The sequence below is a fragment of the Ceratotherium simum genome, chromosome 17, assembly GCF_057802395.1.
Source record: "Ceratotherium simum simum isolate JZ-2026a chromosome 17, ASM5780239v1, whole genome shotgun sequence".
NCBI classification, from domain to species: domain Eukaryota; kingdom Metazoa; phylum Chordata; class Mammalia; order Perissodactyla; family Rhinocerotidae; genus Ceratotherium; species Ceratotherium simum.
In genome coordinates this window covers 51,224,296-51,247,486 of record NC_141916.1, presented here as the reverse complement: position 1 = coordinate 51,247,486, position 23,191 = coordinate 51,224,296, and the positions used below count along the sequence as shown (strand labels likewise).

At 36.9% G+C, this 23,191-nt stretch overlaps 1 protein-coding gene and 1 pseudogene across 1 annotated transcript in view; one reads left to right on the top strand and one right to left on the bottom strand.

The window, feature by feature from the left end:
- The window catches only part of LOC106803214 (uncharacterized), a 47,569-nt gene extending 38,315 nt beyond the window's left edge, over positions 1–9,254 (top strand). The window contains exons 9-11 of the mRNA XM_087441922.1: positions 2,927–3,030; positions 6,636–6,896; positions 7,617–9,254. Of these exons, the coding sequence (XP_087298048.1) occupies positions 2,927–3,030; positions 6,636–6,896; positions 7,617–7,760 (509 nt within the window). The 3' untranslated portion in view covers positions 7,761–9,254. The remainder of the gene's footprint in view (positions 1–2,926; positions 3,031–6,635; positions 6,897–7,616) is intronic.
- A 67-nt stretch (positions 9,255–9,321) lies between these two features.
- LOC147914818 (C-type lectin domain family 2 member F-like) lies at positions 9,322–21,481 on the bottom strand (annotated as a pseudogene).
- Positions 21,482–23,191: the final 1,710 nt, after the last annotated feature.

Genomic DNA, 23,191 nt, shown 5'->3' with positions numbered 1-23,191 from the left:
TTTCTTTATGACAGCTATTTTGAATTCTCTGTCAGCCAGATTGTAATCTTCTGTGACTTCAAGTTTGGTTTCTGGAAAGCTGTCATTTTCCTTCTGTTCTGCCGTGTTACTCTAGTTCTTCACAGTGTTTGATGAATTGATCATCTACCAGCAGATTTGTGGTAGTAACCACCTGTCTTATTTGGGTAAGGCTTTGGTTACTTCGGTTCTGTGCTGCTTCTGGTTGTACTTGAGAGCCTGCACTTTCCACCCACCACTTCCTCGGCTAGAGATGTTGTCAGTGGCCTCCTTGTGCTGCTTGTGCCTCTGAGGTTGCTGGTGCCTTACTGCTTTCAATGTCGCTGCAGTCTCAGGTGTTGCCACCAGGGTCACCAGACTGGTAGCACTTCTGCTGCTTCTGGGGTCACCTGGGTCTTGTGTTTCCCATTTGCTCTCTGCAGGCTTTCCACAGGGTCAGCTGCTACTGCCCTGTGTACCATCCACACTGCTGCTCCTGATTTATCTGGGGTTCTGGCAGCACTGCTGCCAAGGGCGCTGGGTTCACAGGTGTCACTGTTGCTGTCAGGGGCCAGGATCTTGTATGCAGCCTCCACTGCTGGTAGAGCAGTGTCAGGTACTGCCACTGAGGCTGGGTCTCAGGTTCTGCTGTGGTTCCTGAAGCCTCAGGTTGAAAGTGCCACATGTCACTTCAGGTGTATAGGTGCATGGATCACTCAGATGTTCTGGGGTGCTGTGCAGGGAGTCCTTTGTTAGTCACTGGATGTCTGACTGGTTGTAACTTAGAGGGGAGAGACAAAGGGAATGACTCACTCTGCCATGGTGGGGATGTCACTCCCTCTTCTTTCTTTTGTTCCTACACCCCCATTGCCACTCACATTTTACACTCATATTTTAATGGAGTTTAGACATCATGGAGTTTAGCTGGGTGTATGGGAGATAAATGTTCTGTATCCTTGCATGTCTGAAAAGGTCTTTATTTTGGCTAGGTATAAATTCAAAGGGCAAAAATTAGTTTTTTAGAGAATATTGAGAGAACTACTTCATTGTCTCTAGCAAACAATGTTGTTAATAAGAAGTCTGTTCCCAGTGTGATTTTCATTCCATGTAAATGACCTGATTTTAGCATTTAAGATATTTTCTTCAATTTGGGGAGCTGAAATTTTAGGATATTCTGAGTGGGAGTGTTTTTAGTCATTTATTTGCTGTGCACTCTGTGGGCCTTCTCAATCTGAAAGTTTATATCTTTCAAATTTAGGGAAAACATGTGCTATAACTTATAAGTCCATTTCTTCCTCTACTCCATTTCCTCTGGAAAGTCCATGACTTCTCTGCTTCAAATGTTGAGATTTGCAGATTGTCATCTTTTCTTTATATTTTCTGTCTTTGGGGGCTTTAGATTCTGGGAGACTTCCTAAACTTTACTTTTCAATATTTCTGTTGATTATTATTTTCACAGTCATATTTTTTAATCTAAAAATATTTTTTAACCTTATATGATTCTTGAGAGTTCTTTTCTTACCTTATGTATATAATTCTTACCTTATGTATATAATATTTTTGGAGCTATCTAAATATATTAATTAGAGGAGTATTTTAAAATAATACTCTGTGTTTCAAAATTCATTTTTTGGGGTAGGGGCAGTTTTTTCCTTTCTTTTCTTTGTCTTTTATCTGAGAATTCTCTTTCATGTGCTGGTGCTCTGATATACCTTATGATTCTTTCTTCTCTGTTCATATTCAAGAAAGGGAGGGGTGGCTGGTGTGGGTTGACTCTACTGTTATTTAAAGAGGGTATTTTTTCCTTTAGATCTCTCTGGAGGTAAGAAATCTTTCTGGATATTTTAAGGGTGGAAGACCAGAGTGTAGTGTATGAACAGGCAAATTTCCTTTCAAACGAGGCTGGATATAAAGTGTGGCACCAACAATCATAGTAGAAACCTAGGCTTTGCGGGATAGTTCATTCAATTTCTTCAACGAGGAACCATATATTTTCCTCTCCTGAAAATTCAATAACCTCTCACTGATTTTTCTTCCTTCCTCTCTTTATTCTTTCCTTTCTTACTTTCTTTTATTTAAAAAAAATCACTGCATACTGTATGTCATATGTAGGAGAATATAAAGTTTTCTGCCTAAACGTTATAGCAATTCCTGGCCTCAGTAGTTTATGATATGATAGGAGAAGCAGACAAGTAAGCAGAGAATCACAATTCAGTGCAATAAGAAGGTGTAAACATTAATATATAGAGAGAGAAGCAATATAGTTGGAGGAAATAGTCTGAACTGGAGGGGGTACAATGTTCAATGCCGGAAGTGGAGGCATATTGCAATAAAAGTAATGAGAGTTATCATGGCACTCTCCACAAAAATTCAAGGTATTCAAAATGAATGGATGACAGGAAGCTAAGTGGAAAATAAGAGATAAAATTGGAGTGTCATAAGTTTTCCTGTACGTAACGTGGAGGGTCTGAATTTTAACCTGAAAGCTACGGAAAAATATTGGATCATTTAAAGTAGCGTCTTATAGAAATATCACTGGATACACTGAGGTGATAAGGTTACTGTAGAAAATTTAGCTGAATAGAGATGGATTAGGGTCATATTGCAGCAATCCAAACATATCAAAGTTTTCTCTGAGTGCTTTTAATAATCCCTTCACCATTTTCTGTCTTTATCTCTATGATTTTTCTTCTGTCTTCAGATTTTCCCAGATCCAAATCCCAAATTTCAGATTACATTTTCTTTCTTCTCTCATATGTTAAGCAATCATCTCATTCCATGTATAATTTTATTAATCAATATATACTGCAAATGTTTGAAAATTTCTGATATACATGCTTATTTATAGCATGTCTGTGCATACGTATTATGCATGCATATGTGTGCATCAATATCATATCTTTTTAGACTTTCCTCATTTGTTTTTCAGACCTTGGATTTCACTCATGCTCAGAGTCATGGATATGGCATGGAGATTGCAGAAAGAATCATTTCTCCCTGATGAACAATGGGAAAAACTGGAATAGAACTTGGGTCTGTGTTATGTTTGTAGTACATCCACAGAAATTTCTTGGTATTATTAAGGTACAGTAAGGAGAACTGGAGTGACAGCATTAATCTTTGGCTATTACTAGTAAATGGTCTTCATGCCCTTTATGTTTGCCCCCTCCCTTTTAGTGGAGTCATTGGAGAATTCCTATATCACAGGTTCAAATAACAAGGATATATAATTATTAGAGTTACCTATCCATGAGATGTATCATAACAGGTAAGCTATGGAAATATATTTCTTTGGTACTTCTTGTTCCCTGTGATTTCTGGTTCTGGTAGAATCAGAAAAGAGAGAATAATGATTTATTTCCAGGTGTGAAGCATATTTTAATGGATCATCGATGCAAATTAAATCACAGGATTCTCTTCCCCCTTAGAATTGTTGTCCACTGATTATAATCCACTTGGTACAATCATATAAGTTATCTATTTTCTCTTCACATATTACAACCCTTCTTAATGTCATTAAAGTTAAAATACAAAGACACAAATCAGATAAATTTACTGGAATGCTCATAATTATTTCACTGTTGTGGTTTTTCTTAACATTTGAGTGTAGGAACAAAACACAAATTCCCAACTGCAGAATGTTAGAACACTTACCATCCAACATAATCTATTTGTTTAATTTCCTGTAATATAAAGCATGCTCCAACCCAACAGATTTTGTCATCAGCATTAACCTGAATGTGGTTCATGACTCTGTGATTTCTGCCCTTTATGGTTTTGTTACCTGAATTATTATTCTGTCCCTTTTGAATTTGATTAATCCAACTCAATTTTCAACTTTCAATCTCTTTGTTTCTTTGAAAGTTTTTCTTCCATCACAATAAGCTAAATTAATGGCTTTCTCTTTCATATTCCCACAGCATTATATTTTTAGTCAACAGCTATGAATGTATCTGTTCTACTAGACTTTTAGCTCCTTGAAGGTATAAAACATGTTTTACTCATTGTTATGTATCCATTTATGGTACCAAGAACACTTTAATCCTGGCTGAAGTACGACGTTCTTCAATAACTTGATAAAAAAATATGAGATTTTTCGTAGGCAAAGGGAGTACTTAGAATGTCAAAGAGGAGATTTTTTATTGTTTTAATATATTATTTTGATAATTTACTTTTTTAAGGGAAGAACTATCTGAGTCAGGGAAATTAATTAAGTAACAGTTAAGAAATTAAGAAAAATTTAGAAATAAAATTAAGTGGTACAATCTAATTAGATATGAGGTATGAAGGAAAGAGAGAGACTATGACAATTTTAAGTTTTCATCTTGAATTTGTACACAAGGAAAATTATAAATTATATGTATGGTATTTTTGTGTTTAGAACTGATATCAAGTGTAAGTTTTAATATGTCGAGTTTATGGTGCTTGTGAGAAACACATGGACATAAAATGCATTTCAGCTTGGAGCTCAATGGGAGATGACTGTAATGGAAAAATGATTTTAAGTATCCACCTATAGTTATAGTCAACTTTAATTGTCAAATATTTATTAGTAATTCCTATGTACTTTTCATTGGGGATACAGATGAATAAATTACTAATCCATATCATCAAGGGAAATTTGAACCTGGTAAGGAAGACTTTCAGTCAATATAAGTAAAATCCATAGAATGAGTGATAACATCCAAAATGAATTGGTAGACTGAGAAAAGGTGAAGATAAAAGATAAACTCCTAGATATCCACACTTTATATAAATGGGACAGGAAAATAGGAAAATTAACACAAGTGTTTAAGAATAAATGATTAAAGAAGTAGGGAGAAAAAAGGAAGGCATGATGCCATGGGAGCTAATGAAGAAGAGCTTCAAGAATAACCTAATCAACAGTAAAAGCACCTCAAAGAGGTTAAATAATACACAAAAGAAATGACAAATGCTACTTATTGTATGCCTATAATGAGCCACAAACTGGAAAAAACCTTTTTATCTTATGTTTTACTTAACCTTAAAATAGTCTATATAAATATCATTATCCCTAAATTTCAGATCAGGAAACTGAAGTTCATAAAGAATATGTAAATTTCTTAAGTTCACATGAGTAGTAAGCAGCAGAATGCAGGCTCAAATCCCGGACAGCCTATTTCCAAAGCTCACGATATGTCTAAAAATAAACAATTAGTTGACCATTAAATGATTATTCCGGTAAGAGTATTATAAATGAAATAATATAAAGTTATAAATGAAATATATATATGGAGTTATATAACTGAAGTAATATAGGTTAAATGTTGATAACATTTTACTATTCTTTTTTTTTTAAAAAAAACGTTTAACAAGATTCTGTTTTTATTTTTTTTTAATTTTATTTATTTATTTTTCCCCCAAAGCCCCAGTAAATAGTTGTATGTCATAGTTGCACCTCCTTCTAGGTGCTGTATGTGGGACGCGGCCTCAGCATGGCGGGAGAAGCAGTGCGTCGGTGCGCGCCCGGGATCCAAACCCCGGGCGCCAGCAGCAGAGCGCGCACGCTTAACCGCTAAGCCACAGGGCCGGCCCCCATTTTATTATTCTTCAAACACATATTTCTGAAGTGTTTACTAAGTTCTGCAACATGGACTAAATGCTGGGGATATGACAATAAGCCTTACCCTCATAAATCTTACAGAAGCTTATAATATAAGGTGAATCAAAACAATATATCAAGAATTATGCCAATGGTTAACTACAGTTATGATGTTATGTATACAAAAAATGAAAAGTACAGTGCTCAAAAAGGATAGAGGTGGCTTGAAGTATGAATGAGGAAGAAGCAATATAATAAGGCTTAAATTCCAGATTTTCTCTTAAGATACTTAGACGTGCATGGAAGACAAGATATCTTATATCTCAAGTGAAAATTCATGATACCAGGGAGAGTTTTAAAGACATTATTACTTACTTCAGGATAGGGCCTAGTGAAGGGGGAAAGGAAAGAGTAGGATAGAGATAGGTAAATTGGAAAAGAGTGCGGGGGGGCTCTTTGGAAAGGCTAGTCTGGAATGAATGGGAACCCATTTCACAGTGAATGCAGAAAAGAAAATTATCATCTCTGCAGATATAGACATGATGATATTTGGGGGAGTGGGAGTTAGATCATCTGATGACTTCTGTTTTTGCTTATCATCTGCTGAATGTTAGAGTATAGGGATGCTATTAAATAGGAAGCTTGAGAAGAATAAAAAAAGTTTTACAATTCCACAGAGAGGGGCTGGCCCGGTGGTGTAGTGGTTAAAGTTCACACACTCTGCTTCGGCAGCCTGGGGTTCACAGGTTTGGATCCTGGGCATGGACCTATGCACGGCTTATCAAGCCATGCTGTGGCAGGTGTCCCACATATAAAGTAGAGGAAGATGGGCAAGGATGTTAGGCCAGAGCCAATATTCCTCAGCAAATGAGGATTGGCAATGGATGTTAGCTCAGGGCCAATCTTCCTCACACACACACAAAAAAAATTCACAGAGAGAAAGGGGACAAGGGACAAGAAGTGAAATGATTGCTGAGTGGAATTTAGATGATGACATGAATCTGGTTTGTTGCACTTGAATTAGCTCCCAGTGGTACAAAGGAGTAGTTCTAGCTGATGTTTCCTTTGTTTACAGCTATTCATTAAATGTCTTCCATCACCTGTCTGCTGGATGGATCTGAATTGTACCCTCAACAAGACAAAGCAGAGAGCAGAGACTAGTTCAAAATTTTGCATTTTGACTTATGAGTTAACCTGTCCCTTTCTTCTTGTCAATAATAAAAAAAAAATCTGTTTTGCTAAATTTGAAGATGTTTCTCTGACAGTCATCTCCACATACGGTCAAAGAGGTATAAAGAAAAGGCAAGAAACTTTCAGAGCATTTGTCTGTACTCAGGTAATTCTTTTTTAGCAAAAAAGCAATTCCATTTATAATGAGTTTCTTGGAATTGAGAGCACTGGAGGTAAAAATTCAGAAGCTTTGCTATACTTCCCCGCCCCTCCTTTCACACTGCTGTTCCAAGCTTTCCTAGAGCACTAAGAAATGGAGAGAAGGCACAAGTCAGGGTCAAATCATTGTCAAAGATATTATCCTGTGCATTATACAATAAAGTGTCCCCTTGGATCCAAGAAAACTCTGTTTTGTTTCTACTACTTTACGTATTGTTTAAATAAATAGTATAAGCTTGTATTCTTTGCTAGAGAAAGAGTATGACAGTTTTTTAAGTGAGTTATAATCAACGTGACCATATGATTTATTGTTCAAACCAGAATACTTTTGAGAGTGAAAGGAGGCATTATTGATAATTACACCAAGACACTGGGCATAAATCAGAAGTGTCCTGGGGAAACCAAGATTGCTCCATGACCTCTTGGGTGAAATTGGAAATAGAAGGCTCAGAGGTAGTTTTGGTCCTAGACAGTTGAGGGCTCTAATGAATTCTCACAGTAAGGAATCACCATAGCTATTGTCACTTTATTTTCTTTTAACTAAAATGATCTAAGGACAAAAGAATGAAAAGTTTTGGAACTAATAGATTGAATTTATGAGATAATTGTCTATTTTTCAAGATAAATAAAGCACATAACTCATTTTTATTTTTTGTTGTTGTTACAGGTTTGGCACCCCCATAAATATTTCAGTGCTCAAACAATGAAGTATGCAGTATTCAATGGAAATGAAATAACGGGAAAATCTAATGACTCTAGTAGTTATAATGTTTGTGAAAACAAAGTAGATATACCAAATTCTCAATGTTAGGAAAATGCAAACACTTCTAGCTTATTATAATAGTGTGGAACACAAAAATGACCATGTAAGCTGAAACTATGCAAAAACAATCTCAGAATCAAAGAGAAAAATTTGATTTTGTTGTGACCTCTGAAACTTTTTGTCAGAGCCTTAAAAACTGTCTTACTGCTGATTATAAATATATAGGGAAGTGAAAATAGTAAAATTAATATTAGTACATTGTAATTTAAACATTGAGAATTAAAGTGGTTTATTTCAGTTATCAAGAATAGCATGAATATGGTACAACTTCTTCTTGTGGTACATCTTACTATATAGATTGAGCATCTTTTGTATGCTTTGGCAAATTGTCATACTCCTTTCTAAGTTGGGATCAGATTTTAACATTTTATCCTTTGTGCTCTCAAGACGTGAAATATTTCCAACAGTTCCATAATGTGAAGTTTTCTGCTGGCATCACTTTCTTTAGGCAGCTTCAACTTCTTCATCACAATGATTTTCCTTATTTATGTCAGTGAATTTCCTTCAATAAGTTCCTCTGACTGCTGTCAAGACACTCTGCAATGATAGCAGTGTCAACGTTCTTCCAGTCAGCTATGTCTTCTTTAGCTGTATTTAGATTATTATTTGCACAGTGTGGTAAAAGTCCCTGTCATACTCTACAGATATTATTCACTATTACATCCTGCCAGGCTGCTTGAATATTTTCAGCTGTTTGCTTTATATCATATTTCTAAAACTCAGGTAAAGAAATTACATGATTGTAGCGTCAATAGGCTGTCAAAATTTCCATCTAAGATAAAAGGTTTTAAAAACTGAAATAACTTCTCGGTTATTTCAAGAAGACTGGATTAATGAAGTTGTGTCTGGTGATAAAAGGCAAATTTTCACATTTTCACCCATGACGCTAAGAGAACCAGTGTGACCCAGAGTGTTATCTAACAGCAATGCTTTAAAAATTATTTTGCCTACAGTATCTCCACAACTGAGAGACAAGGAGGGAAACCAACTGCATGCTTTACTATCTATGTCAACTGAATAAGAGATTCTCAGTGACCAATCACAGATAGACCTCGAAAGAATTGACAAGATTGGTCACTGATTATAATAAGCATCAGTAACTTCCAGAGCAGCAAAGTTTGAACATCACACAATTGCTCAGAGTTAATATAGTGGAGTAAATGAAAACTGAACTGTGTTGTTGGGGGCCTGGTGTTATTTAAGTGAATCATGATCACTGAAATCAGTGCATAAGAGAACCATGAAAAGCAAGAACTGTTTGTGCTTCCAATACAGTTCAGTTACTGCATAATTTGAGTACCTCCATTGAATCCTATAAATTATAGCAATTTTTAAATTCAATAACATCTAACTTAATCTCACTATTATGTCTGTGTAGAATACTGGATATAGAAAAGAACAATGACCTTGTCTCTTCCCTGAGACAGCTCAGTGTGCACCTATAAGATGCAAATAAAAAAATGTTTCTTATCTACCTTTTAACTCAGATATTCTATGCCTTGGTAAAAAAAACAAAAAAATCCCTTCCGTGTTTTTTTGTTCGGAAACTAATTTCTCTTTATCCTTTTTTTTAGTAATTCTTTCTTTGTGCTACTGCAAACTTCATATGAAATATTGGAAATTCATGTTCCTGGGTACTTGGGCAAACAATTCAGTACACTGAGGAAAGGAAAAATGATGAAAGCCCCATTGAGGAGAGTTTTGCAAGATGACATATGCATTTACTCTCTGATCCTGAAGTTACAATTTTAGGAATCTGTGCCCACAGCAGAATGACAAACAAACAGACAAACAAAAGACTGTATGCATAAGGCTATCCCTAACAGCATTCTTTCCTCTTTGCAATAAGAAAAGTCTAACGATAGCCCAAATGTGCAGCGATAGATGACTGTCGGCATAAACTATCGTACATTCGTACAATGAAGTAACATGCCGCTTAAAAACAGTGACGGAGAGCCTAATCCTTATACTTTATGGGTTATCTTCAAGAGATATTATTAAATGAAAAAAGCAAGAAGCAGAACAACGTTTCTAGTATGTTACCTTTTGTTTAATAAAGTGTGGGTGGGGGGATACAATTGAAATACATATATACACACATATATATGTGTAATTTTCTTACATTTTTGAAAATAAAGAATTAGAGGATAAACCACAACTAATAAAAATGAAGGGAGGGGATAGGAGAATATAACAAAAGCTAGATTTACATTATAGTTTTCATTTTAGATCAATAAATACTTTATGTCAGTAAAAAATAAAAAGGAATTCTAAATTCCTAAATTCAATTTCTAAAAAGGAAAAAGTATCAAACTGAAGTAAATAAATCTAAATATATACCAAATTTGTGGCATAAGCACCCAGAGAAGAATTATTTAAGTGATATTAAAATACAATATTTTGACACATATCCCTGGTGAGATATTTCCTAAGGCCAAAAATAAATAAATAAATAAATCATGAATTTACTCGATATTTGCCAATGAGAGATAAGATACTAAGAAAAGTCTGGACATATCTGATTTGTTTGGCAAATTGGCATGAATGAATTTTCTGGGTTTTTTAGGGAAATAAGGGCTTGAATTTTAAGTCAAATTATAGATGAATGGAAAATGTATTTTTACACACTTGATTTTTATTCCTGTGAGAATTTGATTCTGCTGCATTTGCACATACAATCCTTCAGAATAGTAGAAGATTTAAGATATTATTACCACATATCCTTCATTCTAGTAATGTTAGAATGGTTTATTATTAGGAAATATATTCATAGAAATTATTATACTGCAAGACATGATAAAACAAAACACTTTATTATCTTCAGGGCTGTTGAAGAGTCCTTCAGCATAGGAATAATAACAGCTACAGGAAACATAACATACTTAATACAATTTTGGTCATCAGTTACAACGTGGTGGGTTTTTTCTGCACACCACCAGGTAATTCTCCACCAACTGCTGGGTGTCCTACAATTCAACTCAATTCTAACACCATTTAGCCTGAAATAGCATCAGATTCCACAGGTTAAGGGCTCAGTTCCACAAGCCTACTGCCATTTCAGATGTCAATTGCAAGTCCAGGTTGTTACCTTCGGGATTTGAGGGAACCTGGAAGAGAGGGGGAGAGCCATGTAGATACATCATCTTGGCAGAATTGTGTGAAGACCCTAAAGCAGGGGTATATCTGGCACATCCAGAAAGAGTGAGAAAGCCAGACACAACTGAACAGTAGTAGGAAATGAGGGCAGATAATTAACAACAAGCTAATTTTAGTATTTCCACTCCAAGGTCTTGGCTAATTTTCTAAGTGAAATGGAAAGCTGGTGGAGTATTTAAGCAGAATACTGATTTTACTGACACACATTTTAAAGGTTCTCTCTGCATTCCGTCATTTGGAAGGGGATGAGATATACTCATGTAGCCTCAAAAAGTATACTTTTTAAAATGTTCAAACATTTGTCCATAATGATCCAAAAATTCATCCCCTATCCCATTCTTTGCTCTTCCTCCTCTCCTTCCTTATCCATCAAATCTTCATCATTGAGCACTCTGGCTTTTTTTAATATTATTTTCATCTCAGTATGAATTGATGGAAATTCCATCATTAGGAGATGAAATGTGGCGCTCGATATTTGAGTCACCACTGCAGAGATCCCTAGTGAGAATGTTCAAGTCCCATTCCACATCCTCCTTGTATTGAAAATGGTTATCTTTTGTAGCATAGTAATCTGAAAAACTTAGGAAATTTTTTGTTCCTGTGCAGCATGTAAATCATATTTTAACAAAGCCCATATTCAACCTGCTAAAACATTTCATAGACTATTAAATCCCAGGCCCTGTAGACAAGAAAGGAAAGATATTGACAAAATTTGCCTCTGTAATGCTATGCATGACTTCTTTTTTTCCTATACTATTTTCCATATTGTTTGAATCTTTACAATTGGCATGAGACAACTGAGTTGAAAATGTAGTTCTACCATTTAATATAATTTTTGATAATCTAATCTTTTATTTGCTCATTTATTTAAGGAAAATTTATGTGAAATATTAACTATTGAGGGGTAGAAAATATGTAGTGTAGTTCATGTTGTAAATTAATACTCAAAAGAGAATTACTCATTGTGTTTGTAAATGTAAAAATGAAGAAAATAAAGGTAGGTTAAAATAAAATATTAAATATTAAAAAGTGCAGAGATTTTTAATGAAAACTAGATGTTGACCCTCATACTCTGTCCCTCGGATACCTGTTTAAATATTATCTGGAATCTAAATCCCACAGCTTTGTGAAAGAACAGAGACATCTCCACGATTTCTCTAAGTCACCAGGGCCGCTTTCCTCGTGTTCCGCTCCGTCTCTAGCTACTCATGTTCTGTTTGCCATGACTCACGTCTCAAAGCCTGATTCCATCACTGGTTTTGGCAACAAGTCCATTTAATGTAAGTAGTTCTTTAGTTCAGTGACTTGAATGAAGACCTAAGGAATGATGTAAACTTGCACATGGCTCCGGATGAATTTATTTCTAGGGTATCTGATCTTTGATGGTGATGCAAAGTAAGAAAACCTAATCAATCTCTGAATATTTCTCCCATGGACCTTCTTTTCAAATTCTAAATGAGTTACACACCACTCAGGGCTGAGTGGGACATCAAAGCTGCAGCTTCATCTCTTTTATGGCCTTTAGTCAGATGTAATTGAATTTCAGATCCATAGATGTAGCTTTTGCTCCTTTCTCTTTGCTCTTCAGTCTGTTCCGCTGAGGCTGCTGATGCATCAGTTATGACCAGGACCAGCATTACAACCACAGGCTTAGACGCACCAACTCATGTGGTCTAACACCACCATGGAAAAACTCAGCTTAGTTTCTAGGCTTTTTAGATAAGTATTTAAATGAAGACAAAAATCATTTGAAATTTCATCAGTCAACTTAAAACATGTGTTTGATCGGAAGGAAAACATATTTATATGAATTTATAATGCATAAAAAGTTTCCTTAATTACTTTATTTCCTGTCTGGGGGAACTCTTTATCTAAGGACAAAGGCTTTTTCCGCTGCATATGTATTTTCTTGCATCATTACAATTGGCACTACTGATGTCCTTCTCAAATATGAAGGCACACTTCCACTTCGTTCAATATTGAACCTGGAACAAAAGAGATTCTTTATTCACTGAATCTCATGAAAATAAGCAAGCACAACCTAAAATATCAAGTATAAACTTTAGTGACTGTTTCAAAATGTGCAATGTGGAAGGAGGAGAGACAGTGAAATAAGTTGCTTCTCTTCTCTTATCAGTCTCCAAACTTTACCTCATATGTGGTGATGGGAAGAAAAGGACACTAGGAGCTTCACTGCCATCACAACAAAGAGAGTCCTGGACATTTATGCTGCTTCATAATGAAGTAAACATTGTAAATTATTTTGTGATGGATTGGATTCTTCCCTTTATACTAAATAAATTCATTTAGCCATTTAAAGATTATGTAGAGGGAGAGTGTAACCGATATTTCATTGACCATCCTTCACACAATAAAAGAATTGGTCTATCTAGGGGCTGGCCCGGTGGTGTAGTGGTTAAGTTTACACTCTCCGCTTCGGCGGCCTAGGGTTCGCAGATTCGGATCCCGGGCATGGACCTACGCACCGCATGGTCCACCGCGTGGCTGTGGCAGGCATCCCACATATAAAGTAGAGGAAGATGGGCACAGATGTTAGCTCAGGGCCCATCTTCCTCAGCGAAAAGAGGAGGATTGGCAACAGATGTTAGCTCAGGGCTAATCTTCCTCACAAAAAAAAACAAAGAGAGAGAGAGAGAGAATTGGCCTATCTAAAGGCTGAAATAGATGTTAACTCATCCACTCTTTGCAACCATAACCATAATGAAATAGGTATTCTTGATAGACTATGATACACGTAAATAATCATAAATAAAAGATCTAGAAAGGATTTCCTAAATTCCTGTTTTAGGTTACATATAAACATATGAAATTAAAAATTTGAAATGAGTAAAAGAAAACTAGAATGATGAGCCATGATGAATTTCTGGTCATATGGTAATTAAAATGCATTTAGCACTTTACTTTGGGGAACTTTGTAGCACTGGTGTATACTTTCCTAATTTCTAAGTTACCTTCAATTTTTATCCTTCCTATTTCCAAAATATATGTGTATTTCTGTGCCTATGCATTCCCTCCTGACAGCTGAGAAATCACCACTGTTATGGGTCTGAACCCATAACAGTGAACAACCCTGAAATTCTTAGGTTGAAAACCTAACCCCTAGTAGCTCAATTCATATGTTCAAGACCTAATCCCTAATAGTAACAGTGTTAGGAGATGAAGTGTTTAAAGAGGTGATTAGGTTAAAATGAGGTCTTTAGGATAGGCCCTAATCCAATGTGACTGATGTCTTTGGACACAGATAGGCATGTGCACAGAAGGCAGACTGTGTGAATACACAGGAAGAAGGCAGCCATCTACAAGCCAGGGAGAGAGACCTCAGAAGAAATCAACCCACCCAGCACCTTGATCTGGGACTTCCAGTCTCCAGAAGTGTTGTTTAAGTTATGCAGTCTATGGTATTGTTACAGTAGCCTTAGCAACTAATACACCCAATTTTAACCAACTTATAGCTGTTTTACTTCTCCCTCATCTTTCTTTTAAAAGTGGTACTACATATAATATATGATATAATGTTAAGCTGCCAATATTTTCTCTCAAGAAAATACCATAAATATAAGTTTTGTAGTCAGAAAGTTTAATTTATGTCATACTTTTTCGTATATTTTTCAAAGTCAAAAACATAATTATTGGCTATATTACTGCCCTCAAATCATTGTGTGTTATTTTCACAACAAATTGGATATAAAGGCAATGATGACAGGAGAAGTCTCTCTAAATGTAGAAACTCCTGTTACTCTATCATGTCATATGTGTCATATAATATCTAGCACAAAATACTGCAGAGCTAATATAGTACCTATCTGTAGTAGGTGATCAATAATTGTAGCTAGTGACCCACTGTACGGGGAACTCAATATCCTTCCTATTCCTTTCTCCTCCCTGAAGTTGGGGAAAATCTTAAATGGTTCAAGAAGAAAAATGGAGTCTAAGGGTATCATCAGATCTTCAAGCTAAGGAACATGGAGAAGTTTTAGAAATTTAAATAAAGGTCAACTGGGGCAAACATTTTCTCTTTCTCACTTATTCTCTTCCTTTTCAGGCCGTCAGTGGGTGTGGTAAGTGTAGGCTTGAGTAACTTTCTAAGACTTCCCTGTCAGTGAGAGTCCAAAGCAACAGCAAACAAACAAAAGGCAAAGTCCCAAGTGGAAAGGCGCAAGGGTCAAACTAGTTAGATTTTCATTTAGTCTAAGACAAAAGGGACGCTTGTGGCTCACGTGCGGTGTCTCCAATTCACCATATAGAAGCAAATATTGGTTTGTGATGCCAAAACCTCACTAAAGACCATATATTTGTCTGAAGGTTCTCTTTTGCATCTATGTGTTGAGGGCATTTTTGGGAGATGATGTGGAGGAAATTATGGAGGTAGCTGAGTATAGACTCAGAATCTTTACCCTGCTTAACACATTTAACCCTGAGAAAAACAAATGTTATTAAGGCTTACCAATTGCTGAATGCATCCCATTTGCCCACATCCAGAGTTTGCTTGCATCGTGCTTTTTCAGTCCCATCGAGTATGAAGAGGGCCCCAGACAGTGCATCAAAGATTCCTTTTATGAAATAAAGAGTGCTGTAATAGAGAAAAACTGAAGGAGGAAAAGCCAAAGCCTTTACAACAGCTTACAAGACTCATGATCCACATCCCTCACTCACTTTCTCATTCTAGGCACCTTGACTGGCTACTTTTTTTCTGTTCCTTGAATATTCCAGGCATATACCTACCTTAAGGTTCATGTTCCAGCTGTTTTCTCTCTTTGGGAAGCTTATCCCCCAGAGAGATAGTCCCTTAACTAACTCCCTCATTTACTTTACATTTTTGCTCAAGTGTCATCACATCCATGAGATAAGACTATCCTACCTGCAACCTATCCACCCCACTCTCCCATAAAACCCCTTACTTTATATATATATTTGCGTAAAACCTACTAACTTCTGATATAGCATATAATTTACATATTCATTATGATTATTTTTCATTCTCTGTGTCTTCCCTTGGGATGTAAGCTCCATAGAGGCAAACATCTTTGACTATTTTCATGACTGATATGTCACATCCTTGAGGTATACCTGTCACATAGTAGCTACTCAGTAAATTACATGAGATTTACACTGCAAAGGAGAAATCTAATCACTTCCATCTTGGACTTGTGTATGGCCAGAGACCTGCAAAAGATCATGCAGTTTGCCAGGCCATCTATCCAAATTCTTCCATGTTCAGATAGAAAGAAGCAATTACTATTGATTTGGTTGCAGCCTTGTGGACATATAGTTGCATTCTCAGAACATGTCATGTCTTTAAAGATCTTTGGATTTTTAAGTAAAATTAACGCAGTGATAGAGAAAAAAAAATGAAAGTGTAAGAGAAAGGAAGAATTTGAACTTCAGGTGAAAGATTCTTATATATTGCAGATTGAGAAAATGTATTTTACTTTATCTTCATTTCAAATGATTTAACTTTACACCTCAAATCAGAACAAACAAAGATGACGAACAGAGCATGAAAGAAATAAGCATTGAAGAATGCAGATCTATGCATAATTTAAGATAGCAATAATAAACAAAGAAACAAACTTCTAGAAACTCAATTAATTTTCTCTAGCCATTTTCCCTCTCATTTTCTTCATCCTCCTGGAATTTTCTCTATTCATCTTTAAAGCCATCGTGAGTGGACCACGGAGAACCAAGGACCACCGGATGTGGAACCGGAGCTCCGTGCTCAAGTTAGAGGGGTCTTGGACATTCTCCTTGTGCTTTTTGACCCAGGAAGACCTGACTTTGTGGACATTGTATTGCTTGCTTTGCTAGTGCGCATATTAGAGCGAAGAAGACAACACCTAGCTGACCGCAGAAGAAGACTTAACACCTAGCTGACCGCAGAATGAGAAACACTTCACACTTCTGTTTAGACCCCTCCCCTACTCCTTTCCCTTCCTCCCTCCCCAAAAGCTTCTGTACTCGATAAAATCCCTAGCACACCAAGGCTCGGGGAGGCAGACTCCTGGAGTTGAGCTTGAGTGACGCAGCTGCTCCTCGGAACCATCTAGCTGCTCCTCAGTCCTCCAGCTCTGCCTCCCCCTGTGGAGGCTGCTGACTGGGTTGCACCACACTACCTGAGTCAGGACTCTCATTTCAAGCACTTCTCTGAATCTCCACCGGTAATCTCCCCCTAGCTTGGTAGGTAGATCCCCTCGCGGCCCGCGATCGAGTCCCTGCCTCTGCCCTGGGTTCCCGAGGTCGCACGGGGTGCCCAGAGGAGGGAACCTATCATTCATCCATTTCCTTTTGTAAATTACTGTGGCATCTGGGTCATGTCTCACTGTAAATACCAGTTCTCTATATCCAAAACCTCAGAGGGTTGGCTCCCCTGTTAGATTAGATTGTCTTTCAAGAACAGCATTTCCCCTTTTAACAGAAGTTAAAATTGTTCCTTTGTCTTTATATAAAAAAAAGTTGAAATTTTGCTAGCTTTTTACTATCCACTTTTTAGTTTATAACTTACTGCAACTAGATAGATGAGGTTACTTGTTGAGCCATAACCCTGAGAAAAACAAGGCTCAACAAAAGGACATCTCTTCTGCACAGCTGAAATAAATGACTGGTTCATAGTCGAGCCTATGAATGGGAGGATCCCCAAACCGAACAATAAACCTGCAGTATGGGACTATACATATGAGCCTGGTATGAAAGCCAAGTGGAAGCATTAGGTCACTAAAATTATTTGAAATCATCAAGTTCAAAATGATTTTAAAATGTCGAGTTCAAATAGATAGCTGGTAAAAAAAATCAAGTATTTGGTTCTGAACTTGGATGACCAGAAAGCCAAGTTTTCTCATTCAATCACTAGTTCATTTGTTATTTCATTCAGTCATTCAACAACTACCGGTTGAGCTTCTATCACATCCCAGACACTTTTGTAGCTCTAGGAATACAACAGTGTACATAACATACACAAATCCTTGTTTTTATGGAACTTACATGTCTAGTAAATTATATAGTTTGTCATAAAATATATCAGAGTGAAGAGGATTGGGATCGTTGGTGGAAAGAGTGGCAATTTCAATATACTAGTCAGGAAAGGGTTCAATGAGTTGGTGATATTTACTAAAGGCTTGCAGGAGGTGAGCTAGTGAAGCCATATAGGAAGGCAAAGAGAAGACATAGTACAAAAGACTAGATAATTACGCCTGGCTTGTTCACAAAATGGTGATGTCGCTTGTATGACTGGAGAAGATCCAATGAAGGGGCAAGTAGTAGGAGACGAGATCACAAAGGTAATTGGATGACTGGATCCAATAGTGCTGTGTAAGTCATTGGCAGGATTTTGACATTATTCCACATGAATGAAAAACAATTGTAGTGTTTTGAACAGATCTGATTTGTTTTAAAAAATTTTGTTAAAAATATACTCTAGGGGCCAGCCCAGTGGTGTACCAGTTAAATTTGCATGCTCTGCTTTGGCGGCCCAGTGGTTGCAGGTTCGGATCCCGTGTGCAGACTGATGCACTGCTCATCAAGCCATGCTGTGGCAGCATCCCACATAAAGTAGAGGAAGATGGGCAGGATGTTAGCCCAGGGCCAATCTTCCTCAGCAAAAATAAGAGGAAGATTTGTAATGGATGTTAGCTCGGGGCTAATCTTCCTCACACACAAAAAAAATACATATATGTTTACTCTAGAACTGTACTGTCCAACATGATTGGCACTAGCCTCATGTGGATATAGAGCACTTAAGATATGGCTGGTCAAATCCAGATGTCCTGTAATTATTAAATACACACTGAATATCAAAAACAGTACAAAAATTGTATGTGAAAATCTCATTAATGATTTCTATATTGTAACATCGTGAAATAATAATATATCGACTATACTGGGTTAAATGAAAATACAATTAAAGTTATTTTCATTTGTTAATTTTTACTTTTTTAGTGTGGCTTCTAAAATGTAAATGGCATTTGTGGCTCACATTACATTCTTACTGGACAATATTGCTCTACCAGGTCAAGGGTAGAAGAGGGAAGAACATTTAGAAGAGAGAAAATGTTGGCTAATAACAGGGTGGTAACAGTAGAGATGGTGGAAAGTGCTCAGAATCTGGTTGTATTTTGAAAGACCAGGCAGAACTTGCTGATTATATTTGGGGTATGAGAGGGGGAATAAAAGAGTCAAAACATGACTATAAGGTTTTTGCCTTGAAAATTGGAAAGATAAAGTTACTATTTTACGAAATGAGGAACACCACAGATAGAAGAGGTTATGGGAGAGAGAGAGACTAAGATTTCAATGGGCAATGTTAAGCTTGATGTGTTTATTAGACAGTCAATTAGGTGGATTCAAAAATCTGGAATTCAGAGAAGAGACCCAAATTGAAGGTGTGTATTTGGAGGTCATCAGAATCCATGGGACATTTAAAGTTGTAAGTCTGGTTCAGATTGCCAAAGGTGCAAGGGTAGATACAGAGAGGACCTCTTCAGCAATTGATCCCTGGGGCACACTGAAGTTAAAGAGTTCAGGGAGAAAAGAAGGGATAAACAAAGGAAACCTGGAAGGAGTTACAAGTTAGGTAATAAGCAAACCATGAGAAACTGGTGTCTTGGAAGCAAAGTGAACAAACTATTTCCAGAAAGATAGAGTATTGAATGCTGCAAATAGGTCAAGTAAGAGGAAGACTGAGAATGGACCACTGGATTTAGCAACATGGAAGCTACTAATGAAACTGAAGGGCAAATTCGGTGGAAAAAGAGGAAATAGGAGCCTGGTCAGAGTAAATTGAACATAAAATGGGAAGATAGAAATTTTTTAAAAATTTAGGAAAAAAACTAGCTAGGAATAATTTTCAAAGAGGTTGCTGTACAGAGGAGAAAAGAAATAACTTGGTAACTAAATGGGGAGTGAGGTCTAACGAGTTTTTCTCTTTTGTTTAAGGTAGGAAAAATACCACAACATTGTATTTCCGGTGGGGGTATTTCAGTTGAGCATGAAAAAACTGATGATGTAGGAAAGAGGAGAATTAGTGAGCAATATTATTGATCAAGTGAGAGGCTATAGGATCTAATGTAGAACATGGATACTCCATCTGTAGTACCAGGAGTCTAGACGGAGTATATGGATAGAGAGAGAGGTAAGTGATGGGAGTATTTGGAAATTTAACTAATTGTTACAGTTTCTGAAGTAAAATTTGAAGCAAAGATCTAGACCTGAAAATGAAGATAAGGAAAGAGGCATGAAAGACTTGGAGAGACAGGAGAAAGTATAAAATAATCGTCTATGGGAGTGAGCGAGTTAATGCACTAGGGAAATGTCATACAATTGCTAGTCCCCACCACTCTTCTTTTTAACTCTGTCATAATCACACCTGGTGAGATTCTCTGACATTCATGTTCTTTGTCTCATCTAAGATGCTTTCTCATAAATGCCTACATGACCTTAAGATTCAGCACAAAGACTTCTCCCTTCAGAAAGCCTTACTTGACTACCAGAGGCAGACTTATAATCTCCTTCTCTTCTGCTTCAAATTGAACATACTTCTAGGTAGCAATTATTTTATTGAGTTACTATTTGCTTACGTGCTTGGTTCTTCAGTTAAAGATGCATTCTCTTCATGCCAGAAATCCTATTTTTTAAATTTTTGTATCATCGTCACCTAGTACTTCCCTGACATTCAATAGATATTTGTTAAAAGATTGATCATTCCAGAAGACAAAGCAGGTGACTACATTTGAAGAGCTATTAGATGTTGTGGCTGGGAGAATACATTCGGATTCTAATTGTCCAATATTAGGGAAGGAAAGGCTAGTCACTGGTATCAGACTGGCTCAATAGTAACACAATTAATATATTTTTGGCAGAAATTGTTCACTTACATTCTCTAGGAAATACTAACATTGCCCAAAGAAGAAAGGTGATGCCTCCACATATCATACTTGATATGACCAGCATTTTCTTGATTACTACACCTAAGAAAAACACATGTCATTGTTTATCTTCTAGAGAAAAACAAAAAACCCAAGTAATGTTTATCTTTTTCTCTATCGTCTATATGTTCTACTATTCACAATCCAGCAATTAATATATTAGGAAAGTGAGAAAAGTAGTAAGACTCAACTTTCCAGCAGTAGCATCCTCAAAGGTGATTTGGCCCCACTTTTCAGTGTCATTTCTGAGAACTGTGTTACTCAGTCTTCTGCCCTGCTCCCAGAACAGGAAACCAAGTTTTCTCCTGGGAATTTTTAATGAAATGCTGCCTTTTGCAAGGGGGGAAAAATCTGGTGGAGAGAGGTGAATCCACCATTTCTTTGAAGTCTTTGTTTTATCAATGAAGACTGCTTTTACTTAAGGGCCAGGTTATGGATGATATTTAAACAAAAAATGCTGAGGGTGCAAGCTGGGATCAAGAAAGGATGCCAGGATAACCACAGGAGGCTCAGTTCCTGGATCCGAGAACAACCTCTGTTGTCCCATTTACCTAGCCTCTTGGCATTCTGCTCCACAGTCTCCACCCCATCCCTATTCTCAGTCCCTTCGCCCTCCATCTCTGATCCTCACAGAAAAGGTTCTTCTGTGGTCACAGCTGCTGGGACAATTCTGGGGATAAATTGCAAATTGCCAGTTATATTTGGTGAATTTTGCAGGAAATCTAGGCACCCATTTTTTCAGAGGGCAGTGTGGCAGCAAGACTGAACTGGAAACAGTGCAACAATCTAGCATCCTCCGCTCAGTCCTGCAGACCGGACTTCGGCCAGATGCCCCCAGGGGCAGCACATGTCATTTGTCCATTTCTCTGACATTTTTATGAGGCTGGGCGGTAACTGTTACCAGGAAAGCACCAGCTGGTACCCTTGCCCCATGGTGATGGCTCTGCAGCTAGCGATTGGCTGGAGCACAGTGAGGACTCAGAGAATTTAATCTCAGATTGGCTCCTTATCTCCCACCTGCTAACTACTCAAAGCAGAGCATGGAGAGGCCCATACTCTCCAATTATAACTCCTCTATATAGTCTCTCTAAAATCTTAAATATGAGACAATTTTGCAACATACGGATTGTCGACCTATAAACTGTACATACTCACCAGCATCACATAGTAGCTCTGCCCTCTCCCTCCTACTTTTTTTCATAAGATTTTGTTTGTTTGTTTTTTTGCTCTTTTTAACTTCTGAGCTCTAAGTTTACTTGTGGACTGCTTAGGCAAATTTGAGGAAACAAAGCCAATGATTTTACAAGTTTCCATAGTACTTGAAAGAAGGTTTGTTTCATATACAGGCAGTCCTCACTTTGTGCAGTAGAGCGGGATGATAAAAATGACTGTGCAAGCTGAAACCATGCCATGTTATTTTAATAAACGAAGGGGAAATTTATGATTGCTCCTTGACCTTGAAAAATTTTTGTTAAAACAAAAAATCTCTTGCTTTCCCTCAAAAACATACAGGGAATGATAAACCAGTAAAACTGATATGTTTTAGAGTACTGTAATTTAGAAACATTGAGAATTCAAGTGCTTAATTTTATTTTGTGAAAAAAGAAAAAACACTTATCAAGAGTACTTTGAACATGCTTGCCTTCTTCTTGTTGTATAACTTACAATATGGCGCAAGCATCTTTTCCATGCTATTTCAAACTTTCAGACTTCTAAGTCCTAATGGACCTCCAACATTTGATCTTTTGCATTTGAAATATCATGAAATATCTCTGAGAATTCCTTTGATGAAAATATTTTTTTGCGAATGTAACTTCTCTGGGACATCTCCAACCTTTTCTTCACAATCACATTCCTTATTTTTGTTGATGTTTGCCTTCCTTAAATTCTTCTAGCTCCATCTCTAGATTCTCTCCAGAAGTGGAATTATCAGTATCCCCATGATCAGCAGTAGGCTAATCCCCCTCACCAATCAGTATGCCCGTGATTCTTTTATAACTCTACTTACCTTCTGTTTGATTTTCACTTTTAGCATTATCACATTTTGTTTCTTTGCTGCATTTTAATCATTGTTGACCAATTCCCTCTTTTGACTATCTATTTTCGTAAAAGGTCACGTGAATTTATCACTGGGAGATAAAGAGGTAACAGCTTTATGCTTAACTGTTTATGTGCTAACGGATGACAGGTCATTAATCAGTCAGTGACATAAAGAAGGGACGGGATTGGACATTGATCATGATGCATATCTGCTACATATGTAGTGATTTGTAGGCTGAACAACTAACAAAGTTTATACTTTATACAATTACTTATGATAAATGTACT